General features: G+C 38.5%; 2 protein-coding genes across 4 annotated transcripts; one reads left to right on the forward strand and one right to left on the reverse strand.

Moving 5' to 3' along the window:
- Positions 1–3,001: 3,001 nt before the first annotated feature.
- LOC104117959 (protein NUCLEAR FUSION DEFECTIVE 4-like) lies at positions 3,002–6,360 on the reverse strand. 3 transcript variants are annotated; one of them, XM_009629109.4, is made up of 3 exons: positions 6,210–6,360; positions 5,240–5,372; positions 3,002–4,855 (listed from the first exon to the last, which is right to left on the reverse strand). In XM_009629109.4, exon 3 carries the CDS (start codon positions 4,843–4,845, stop codon positions 3,061–3,063), a length of 1,785 nt encoding a protein of 594 aa, XP_009627404.1. In that variant the 5' UTR covers positions 4,846–4,855; positions 5,240–5,372; positions 6,210–6,360; the 3' UTR covers positions 3,002–3,060. The 3 variants fall into 3 exon arrangements, with proteins under 3 accessions (XP_009627404.1, XP_009627405.1, XP_070052416.1); XM_009629110.2 differs by lacking the exon at positions 6,210–6,360 and adding an exon at positions 6,085–6,184; XM_070196315.1 differs by lacking the exon at positions 6,210–6,360 and adding an exon at positions 6,097–6,115.
- A 710-nt stretch (positions 6,361–7,070) lies between these two features.
- On the forward strand, positions 7,071–7,913 carry LOC138906069 (uncharacterized). Its single transcript, XM_070194591.1, has one exon. It carries the CDS (start codon positions 7,071–7,073, stop codon positions 7,911–7,913), a length of 843 nt encoding a protein of 280 aa, XP_070050692.1.
- Positions 7,914–11,083: the final 3,170 nt, after the last annotated feature.

The following is an 11,083-nucleotide window of genomic DNA, read 5'->3' on the forward strand; positions in this document are numbered from 1 at the left end:
TTTCAAATAAATAGTTGATTGATATTATGTGCAACGCACGTACATAGAGACTAGTTATTATAAAAGTACGAATGTTAACATATATCTCCAAAATATTGGCAGAATTGTTTACTCTTCAAAGTTAAATTAGTTTTTTAAAACTATTATCCATAAAGGATGAACTTGTAATATTAGTAATCATGTCATGCTACTTTTACTTGGACAACAACGTCCGATAAAGAATCTGCGCATACTTCTAATTCCGACTAATTAGAAGAAAACGCACATTAAGAGATATAAATCTAATCAGTCACGAAATCTAAATGACGGGATAACTGTTACCATATGTATTTCTAAGCATTAGTGCTCCTTCAATTTTATTTATTAGATAATACACATACCAAAGATGTGTTTGTAGATAATCAATTTTGAGTCAAGAAAATAATCGAGACCGAAAAATCTTGCAATAATCGTAGTATTTGATTTCAAACAATATGAGTGTTACAATCTCTATAAATCATCTTATTCTTCTTTTCCAACATAAATTCAAGGACTTTTGAGCTTGATCTTGAAATTATATTTGTTGCCACGAACGATGATCTTGAATTCAACTAGTACGAACTTTGATTTGTACTCCTTGATCCTTGATTTGTTCTTTGTTCTTGAGCTTGAACTCGATTTCTTGAACTTGAACTTGATTGCTTGAAACTTGTAGAGAAATTTACGGCGTTTGATCCACGAGCTCTGTCTTGCTTTTGTTATAACTTCTTGTGTGTTTTATGGGTTATGAAAACCCCTATTTAGAGTTGTGGAAGAGAAGAGTTGTGATGAGAACAAAATCTTTTCGGCCAATCAAATAGAAGTGTGACAATGCCGCATTTGATTAGGCAGAACATATTTATAATCGAATTGGTATCGGATTAACGATTATCGAGCGATTTATCGGCTAAAGCAAACAAAATTTTTTTGAACAATCATTCAATTAATACCAAACAATTTCAAATCAATACCAAATTTTTAATACCATCAAAGATCTAAATGGGTACAACTTAAATGGTACGGACTAAATAGGGTGCCCCATGAATATTTTATGGATTCATACGAGTAAAGGAAACCCTTTTGTCATTTATAATTTGCACTTGAGAAACAAAAGTACCACTAGCTTAAAAGAAGAAACAAATTCTCTCAAGTTTAGCAGTGACAGAGAAATAGAAGGAGAAAAAAAATGATCTTATAAATACCAGATTATTGTTGAGAAAATGCATTGTATTGTTTGTGTAATTCAGACCTTCTTCTACTTCTCATATCATATTGTATTGATAGAATTTATATTACCCTAAAAAAAAAAAAAAAACTCGAGTTTGCACGAAATCAATTATCCTCGAGATTATAGACTTAAATTGCAGCATTTAGGTTTAATTTTAAGTTTGTAACTATATAAAGTGAATTATCACTAGGGAAAAATAAAAACAAAAAATAAAATGCGTAAAGTAAATTTTGCTCGAGGGAGTATTGCATGCAAGATTCGATAGAATTTATATCCTAAATGAACTACAGTTATAAGCCAAAATAGCATAGTGATGGATGATCATATGCTTTTGTCTTTTCTTCACTTGCTGACACATGTTCTTGTTTGCTATTTCCATAGATAAGAAGAATCATAGCTCCCATCAATGAGGTCATAGTTTAATGTTTATCCGGTTGTACACTTCCCATCAATGAGGTCATATTTACAATTTTAGCATTACTAATACATCATATTCAGTACTATTTTTATACACCATACTAAACAACCCCTTATAGGTTTATACTTAACGTTGTATTGATATGTGATTGTTGTTGTTGTTGTTGTTGTTGTCAGAGGCGGACCTTGAATTTGAAAGTGGCAGGGGCACCACTATCGAATAACAATTTGAGCAAATGCTGATGTGGGAATCGAACCCAGACAGCGGACTAAAAATCAAGTTGTGTCTCTCCCCTACTCTCCCAAATCGACCAATGTAGCTGCTTAAGTTTTAAGTTTTATGGTGGCCATCAAAATATAAACCTATTATTTATGATATATATGCATACATACTCATACATTTTTTTTTTCAAAATTATAGGGGGCCGCCCTACCCTAAGGGTAGGAACAAGGGTGTGACCTAGTTTTCGGCAGGCTTCAAGTCACCAATTTTTTGGCCTGATTGCTACCAAAAACAAGCAAAACTGGTCTATCATGATTCATGAATATTCCAGACTTCTGATCTGCTAACCGCCAAATTAGAATAACAAGTTGCATACAAATTCACAATTCTTAATGCCAATTTTCACTTAATTAGGCAACCTTTTTTTAGTGATGAATAGATAAGAAAATAAATCAGCAAAGATTTTCTATTTTCCCTTCAGAGGTAATCACATATAAGGAAATTATAGCAGCACAGTATATACAGGAAAGAGTAACAACAACTAGTACTACTACTAATAATCCTAAATCAGCATAGAAGGGCAGCCAGAATTTGAAGCCTTTAGAGTCGGGATTCTAAATTTTATATGTTAGTGGGTTCTAAATTAATAATTTATAAATAATGAATGAATTTTTTAAGACAAATACATGGTTTGCACCAAAGTCACTAAATTCGGCCGAACCCGTAGCTCCTACTCTCCCTCCCCTGAAATAGTATTATATATACAGGAAAGAGTAACAACTAGCATTACTACAATTACTACTATTACTAAATCCTAAGCAAGTATCCAGTCAACTATATAAAGTGGCGAGCCAGGAATTACCCTTACGGTATTCACTATTTGATATGTACGTATAAAAAGGTAACTATATTTGACCTACATACACATTATAAATTTTCGAGGAAGGGTGTTTAACTGACCGCATCCCTGAGTCTATGTAGATGTGCCATGTAAGTCCTCATAATTCATGTCGCTCCATTTAAGCCCGCCTCGGTCCAATGATGATATACAAAAAAGAGAACTAACAAAATCTCAAAATAAGGCCAACATTGTTTTTGTTTGTCCCTCATGTTAGGGTGCTATTTGTGTTTTTCTGTGACTTAATTATGCTTTTTTCCCAATTTCTTTGATTTCTCACCGTGTCTTAGTACTGTTTGGTGAAGCCATTTCTGTATCTGCTGCCTCTGCTTGCTCTCTAAACTTCTTGTATATATCCCCTTTGTAAAATTGTCGAGTTCTTGCAACCAAAATCAATGAAGCTAGAGCACCAAAGAATGTGACACCAGCCAAGATTATGAAAGCCAACCGATAACATTGGTTACCCATACAAGTCAACTCTTTGACAGATGCTCTAGTCAAGCCTTTTTTCTCAAGATCCCTCAATGCTTCTCTATCATAAAGAGGTCCAGTCACTCTCACATTCAGGATGTATGATCCAAGAGGGCTAGCCAATTGCCCACAGTTGAATAATGTGGAATAGTACTTCAGGCCAAAAAGCTCAGAAATGATTGTAAAAAGTAATGGCAACTGTGCACCAAATGAGAAACCGATGATTAAAGATGCCACGTACACTGAACCTGGGAAGGGGAAGGCGATGAAAAGGAGGCCGATGCACGAGAGCAAGAGGACTAATGTCATCATAAGGGGCCTAGGAAACTTGAACCTGACAAGTAGGCTTTCAGACACAAATCCTGCAAATATTCTCCCAAAGAAATTCCATATGCTGAGAAGTGACACAAAGGACTTAATGGTGGTTGTTGGATATCCTAAAGATTCTCCTATCTGACCCAAGTTATCAACTGCGGTTAGGCTTGATCCAAGTCCGCAGAATGTAGCCAGAAACAGAATCAACATATCAGTACTTAGGAGTGCTTGTAAGATTGTATAATCTTCCCCTCTAGCTGGTTTATTCAAGAAAATATCCGTGAGCCAGGAGCTCTTCGAGTTGAATTCTTTCTTGGTTTCTGATATTTGAGGTAGTTCGGGGATTGCTTTCAGCTCGCTCTCCACCGATGCTGGCGGATTCTCAGCAACCATTTTGGGAGGACCCAGGAGCAATTTCTTTTGACGCCAGAGAATCAACTCTTCTCTAATGAATACCAAAAGAGGGAGAAAAAGTAAAGCACATGCCACAGTGGCTGTTCCAACATAGGCAGCATGGGAAAAAGCTATAGCTTTCTCGACCAGTGTCATGACCATCAGAAACACTGCTAGCACAATTGATATTATCAAGCAATAGAAGAAAACCGTTTGCTGATTTGGCTGCCTAACGACTTTCATTTCTCGAATAGTATAGACAAATACTACAGATAGTGCAGCCGGAAGCCAGGCAATTAAGAGTATAAGTGATTGAGAATCATTTCCATAGACAGCTAAGTATAGTTGTGTCATTATAGCTCCACTTAGCCCTGTAAATCCTTTTAAAAGGCCTATCATGTTACCTCTACTCTCGGGGAAGTTCCTAATAGAGGTCACAAGAGCTCCTGTATTTGCAAAATTCTGAGAATTGGCTCCAAGGCATATGTATATGCACATTTTCCAAACTTTTGGCTTTGAAATCTTGCCAACAACAGCAAGCCATATCATAAGGTAACCTGTAAAATTCATGGCCGCGCCAACTAGCAGCACAAACCATGTTGGAGTTACCTCGGCTATCAGGCCGGACAGAACTCCAACATTAGCTCCAAGATCCTTGAAGAATCCCAAGAGATTAAGCGTGGTCTGATCATATCCTAGAGAGCCTTTTATTTCCTTGGAATATGTCCCGAAAAGGTAAGTAGCCCCTGCTCCAGCCATGATGAGGAAAGAGGCAAAAAGTGAGAACCATCGACCTCGAACCACATGTAAGGCAAATTGGAGGACCTCATGGCGGCCTCCACCTCCCGTGGTGTTGCCACCACCCGCTTGCACCTCTACCATATCTCCTCGTCTGAAAATTGAACAAACAGAAAAAAGAGTGACAATTTATATGGATATACCCGCCTTGTTTAGAGAATAGTACTTATTAAGCTCATGTTGCTAACTACGTGGGGCAGATAACTGCTGAGAAATCATACTAGAAAGCTCATGAAGCAGCTAATTTAGTGCTCCCTAAAAATACAAGAGATAAACACTAAAATACTTGGATGAGCCAGTTGGAAAAGAATTCTTCCCTGGATAAAAGGTTCATATAGTAGATGGAAATATGTCATCACCAGATTTTTTGGGTCGTTTTGAGGAGGTAATTACTTTCTGTAAACCAATTCATCTACATCTAAAGCAAGTTATATCATGTTCATCATATTAATAAATATGATTAACAATAATCACTCACCAAATTTGTGACTTGATGGTTCTCTTGTATGCTTGGCATGCGCTTCCTGGATTAATTGACCTTTACTGCTCCTTCCTTACTCGAAAGTTGCTATAAAATGGAATAAACATCTCATTCTTTACCTTCTTTTTTCCTGTAAAACATAAAATTGCTATAGGTATATTGAATTCGATATTAGCAAACGTCACTCTTTAAAATTAAAAATGGATTCTGTAGGACAACTTTTCTCAAATTCTGTCTAGGCTATATACATCATAAAAATTGAATGGTCAATAGAAATCAATCTGATAACTTCCCACATACTTGTTTAGATGATATGTTCTTTAACTTTACCAACCAAAAAAAAGATAAAGGTTTCATAGCTGCAGAATTAAGAAAATATATGTCATGTAAGATTAAAAAACACACTGATAAGAAAATTATAAAGCCAACATATGCAAGGTTCCAACTTCCAATAAGTATGCCATCTCAAATTGCTTGATGAATTGAAGCATCATTATATATTAAAACAGGCACATGCAGAGGCGGAGCTACAATTCTGCTTACAGGTTTGGCAAAACACAGTACCTTTGACCCATGCCCTATTGTTGTATTTTAAAATCCACTATGTAAATATAATTTATCACGAACATAATAAGCTATCTTTTCAAAAATTCAAAACCCATAAAGTTATAACACAAGATGTGAGAAATAAAGTTAAAAAATTACAGATTGCATGGCATACAAATCTGGGGGAAACATCCACAAAGGTTTCATTTGTTCATTAATCTGCACATATTTGTGACTTAATCTAAACCTAGCCTTTAGTTATTTCACAAAGATCAAATATAAATCATCTTAATTACTTTCTCACTAACACGTCGATGAATTTCATGTTGCGGAGATGAAAAGAGTCAATAGCAAAATCCCCAAAAGCTAATTAAATGATTATGGGGGAAAATGATTTTGAAATAAATTAGAGTATACTTACCATTTCTTGATAAAATTATGGCGAAGATGTTGCAATTGGCAGGTAATGAGCGTTTTCAACAATGGAAATAATCAGATAATTTTGGAGTAAAACTGTATAAGGAAAAATATGACATGACACGTGGAACACAAGATGGACCGAACATAGCTATTTTGCTTGTCATCGGAAGGAACAACGATCAAGTATTAAATGCTTTGCGCCTGGTAACATTTAATATGAAATATTTTGTAGCATTAAGGATGATGGCCCGTTACAAGAAATTTGGCATTCATGTCTAACGTTACATCTTCATCAATGGCTCTCATAATTAACATTAAAGAATGTCATGATCCTAGGATTTCATTCCCTAGACATAGCTATAAATAGAGAGCTCAGTTATCACTGTAAGGGAACGAATTTTCTAGCTAACTTACACTACATTCTATACAATATTTTAATATAATTTTATTCTCTCGCTTTTGATCTTATCATTGTTGTATCCGGAAACCTTGTTCCCGGAATCATTAGCTCTACTATTTCATCTACGTTCTAAGACTAAGTATTTTACATTTCATCAGTTATTTCATTACTTTTTGGATCAAATTAATTAACTTGTCTAGAAACCACAAACAAATTCAACTGTATTATTTTTCGGGTAAACAGCTTGGCGCCCACCGTGGGGCCTAGACAGCCGTGCAATTGAATTGATCCTAGCCTTTTTACTAACAAGTTTGATTATTTTTGTCTTAGCAAAAATCACAAAAGAAATGGCAGACAACATTATTAACGACACACGCAACCCTGAAATTCAAGGGGAGCAGCCTCATTTCGAGGATACAATCAGTAACACTCGCAATGAGGAGAACGACACTTCACCGATGCATGACGGGATATACCCATCGACAGGTCTGGGAGAGAACTTCTGATGATGCTGATGAGGAGCATGTAGCGAGTGCAGTGAGGGTCCTGCAAGAGCAACATGCAATCATTCTAGGCCATCTCACGCGGCAGGATCATGTTATGATGGAACTAAAGCAGGCGTTATCAGATGCTTCAAATAATGTGAACAGGCGAGATCCAATTCCTCCCGAGGTTCCCGTAAACCAAACGACGTGGAGAGTCGACAACAACACCCCCAGGGACGAAGTTGGCTCCGATGGGTCCGGGGGGAGTAGATCCGTCCTCAACAACGATAACGATCTGTTCAAGAAGGAACTTTTGCTGTTCATGGAGGAAGTAAATGCACGCATGAATCAAATCCCTGGCGCACTACCAATATTGAAGGACCCGAACTCGAAGAAGTATATTCATTTACCGTACAAACTGAGTGCGGCCCCGAAATTAATCCCGAAGCATTTCAAAATGCCCGAAGTACCGAAGTATGACGGAACTTCAGATCCGTATGAGCACATTACCACTTATATAACGGCAGTGAAAGGAAATAATTTGGCTCCTCACGATATTGAGTCCGTGTTGTTGAAGAAATTTGGTGAGACTCTCAGGAAGGGAGCTTTAATGTGGTATTCACTATTTTCCGAGCATTCCATAGATTTCTTTAAGATGCTCGCGGATTCTTTCATCAAGGCTTATTCCAGCGCCAGAAAGGTGCAGGCCCGAAAGGCCAACATATTCAGGATCACACAGGGAGAGTTCGAGTTATTACGAGAGTACGTCACCCGGTTCCAGAAAGAAAGAATGTTTCAACCGGCGGTCCCGGATGAATAAGCAGCTGAAGCATTCACCAAAGGTTTAAATCAGAGAAGTTCGGACGCTTCCCGAAATTTGAAGGAGCGTCTGCTCGAGTTTCATGCGACGACTTGGGCGGATGTCCACAACCTGTACGAGTCAAAAATAAAGATCGAAGATGATCAGGTTGGCTTTCCATCGTCGACCAAAGGACGGGAGAAGAACAGAGAAATAATGAAAGATGATATTGACACAGATAGATGGACTTAGAGAGGCCGATTTTTTACCCTACGAGCGGACAGAAGGTCGTGGCAGGAACTTCCGGACAGCAGACAGGTTCACCATTGATAGAAGGACCGATCGTGGCCGGAACAACAGATCGTTGCAGGATAGAGAAATCTCGGGGTTGCGAGATTCTTCTTACCCAAAGTTATTAGAATATAACTTCAATGTCACTATCGTAGAATTGGTGTCGGCCATGAGGAATATCAAAGAGGCATGATTCCCAAGACCTATGAAATATGATCCCAGCTAGAGGGATCCCAATTTATGGTGTGAATACCATGGCACTAACAGCCACCGGACTGGGGACTGCTGACACCTCCGGAAAGAAGTGGCAACATTGTTAAAAAATGGTCTCCTCATGGAATTCTTGAGCGATCGAGCTAAAAACAACTATGGTCGGAACAGAGGCGATGCGGAAACCTCAAAAGCAGGAGAAGAACCTCCACGCCAAAAGATTAACATGATCTTCGGAGGGAATGAAATTAATAGGGTCACCTTTTCGGCAGCAAATAAGACAAAAGTATCGATAACTCATAGTAAAAGTCTCTGGGACACCTGATATCATGTTCACAAATGAAGATGCAGACGGATTACTACTACCGCACAATGACGCGCTAGTAATTTCTTTAAATGTGTTAAATTTTAAAATTAAACTTGTTTTAGTGGATCCAAGAAGTTCAGCTTATATCATACAATGGAGAGTACTGGAGCAAGCTAAACTTTTGATGCTCGCTGGATTGTCCCGGCAACAAAACTCCTCGCTGGATTCAACCTCGCAAGCGTGACAACCCGGGGAAAAATTTTGATGCTCACGAACACTGAGGGAGTAATGAAGACAACGCTCTTCGAAGTGGTAAACGGATACATGGGATATAACATCATCTTGGGAAGGCCATGGCTACATGAGATGAAAGTCGTGCCTTCAACATATCACCAATTGTTAAAAGTTTCGACACTCGATGGGATCAAACAGATAAGGGGTGATCAACCGACAGCAAGGGAAAGGAATGCAATTTCAGTTTCCAGTAGCAAAGGAAAGGAACGTGTGGCATAGCAATTACTGGAACCTGCACCGGCCCACGAACTAGAGGAAACTAACCCGAAGATAGAAGAGTCGGAACAATATCGGGTACCAAGGTATTTTCAAGTACTGGAGGAGACGGACGCGATGAAGTCCATGGTAGAGGAACTGGAGCAGGTTGCATTGTTGAATTCCTAGAAAGGAAATTCCATTTGGGAACAGGACTGCACCCATAGCACAGGTATGCTTTTATTGAATTCCTTAAAATTAACACTGATTGTTTTGCATGATCGCACGAAGATATGACAGGCATCCCAACGGAGATAGTCGTACACACGTTAAGCTTGGATCCCAACATATCTCCGTTAAGGCAAAAGAAGCGCCCTACTGCTGAAGCAAGGAATAAATTCATCAAAGAAGAGGTAACTCGTTTACTTAAGATTGGTTCAATCCGAGAGGTAAGATATCCAGACTGGCTAGACAACGTAGTAGTAGTACCTAAGAAGAATAAAAAATTTCGCATGTGCGTACATTATAAGGATCTTAATAAAGCGTACCTGAAAGACTCATTCCCATTGCCAAATATCGATCAGATGATTGATGTTACGGCCGAGCATGAGCTAATGAGTTTCCTCGATGCTTATTTTGGGTATAATCAAATCAAGATGAACCTAGAAGATCAGGAAAAGACTTCATTTATAACGAATTTTGGTATATATTGTTACAATATGATGCCCTTCGGGCTAAAAACGCCGGAGCCACTTATCAATGGCTCGTGAATAAGATGTTTGAAAACAAATAGGAAAGACTATGGAAGTATACATAGACGATATGCTCATTAAGTCTTTGAATGCAGGTGATCACTTGAAGCTTATGCAAGAAACATTCAACATCCTGAGGGAGCATAATTTGAAACTTAACCCCGAGAAGTGTGCGTTCGGGGTCAGTTCGGGTAAGTTCCTAGGATTCCTAAAATCACAAAGGGTAATTAAGGTAAATTCCGACAAAATCAAGGCCATAGTGGACATCCTGGATCAATTATCTAACGTAAAATAAGTCCAAAGGCTCATGGGAGGTTGGAAGCTTTGAGCAGATTCATCTCCCGTTCATCGAAAAATATCATCGTTTCTTTGCACTACTCAAAAAGAAAAACAATTTCGAGTGGACACCGGAATGTCAGCAAGCCTTGAAGAAATATTTGTCAAGCCCTCTGTTTCTCTCAAAACCAAAGGAAGGTGAAATGTTTCTACTCTACCTCGCGGTTTCAGAAGTTGCGGTGAGTGCAGTTTTAGTCCGAGAGGACGAAGGTACACAATTTCCTATTTATTATGTTAGCTAAATTTTATCGGGAGCACAAACTCGCTACCCACATCTGGAAAAGCTGGCCATAACTCTCGTAGTCGTCGCTCGAAAACTAAGGCCCTACTTCCAATGCCACCCGATAGCTGTAGTAACTACATTACCTTTAAGGAATATCCTTCATAAACCCTATCACTAGGGTAAATTGGCCAAATGGGCCGTCGAAATGAGCGAATTTGATATAGAGTATAAACCGAGGACTGCAATTAAGTCGCAGGTTTTGGCTGACTTTGTGGTTGATTTCAGTCCGGGACTATTGCCTCTGGCGGCTAAGGAGGCAATAATGGTGTCAGAATCAACATCGGGAGTTTGGACCTTATTTACGGACGGAGCTTCAAACGTAAAAGGGTCCGGTCTCGAAATAGTTTTAATCACACCTTCGGGGGAAAACATAAGGCAAGCCATCCAGACGATTCCTCTAACTAACAATGAAGCAGAGTATAAAGATTTGATTGCTATGCTCGAATTGGCCCGGGGGATTGAATCCAAAATCATCGAAATCAAATGTGACTCGCGGTTGGTGGTAAATCAGGTCTACGAAATT

This window comes from Nicotiana tomentosiformis, chromosome 2 (assembly GCF_000390325.3).
Source record: "Nicotiana tomentosiformis chromosome 2, ASM39032v3, whole genome shotgun sequence".
Classification (NCBI taxonomy): Eukaryota; Viridiplantae; Streptophyta; class Magnoliopsida; order Solanales; family Solanaceae; genus Nicotiana; species Nicotiana tomentosiformis.

Bases quoted from the DNA above. Each gene is read 5' to 3' on its own strand.
- LOC138906069 (XM_070194591.1), top strand. From the start codon at position 7,071: ATGACGGGATATACCCATCGACAGGTCTGGGAGAGAACTTCTGATGAT.
- LOC104117959 (XM_009629109.4), bottom strand. From the start codon at position 4,845: ATGGTAGAGGTGCAAGCGGGTGGTGGCAACACCACGGGAGGTGGAGGC.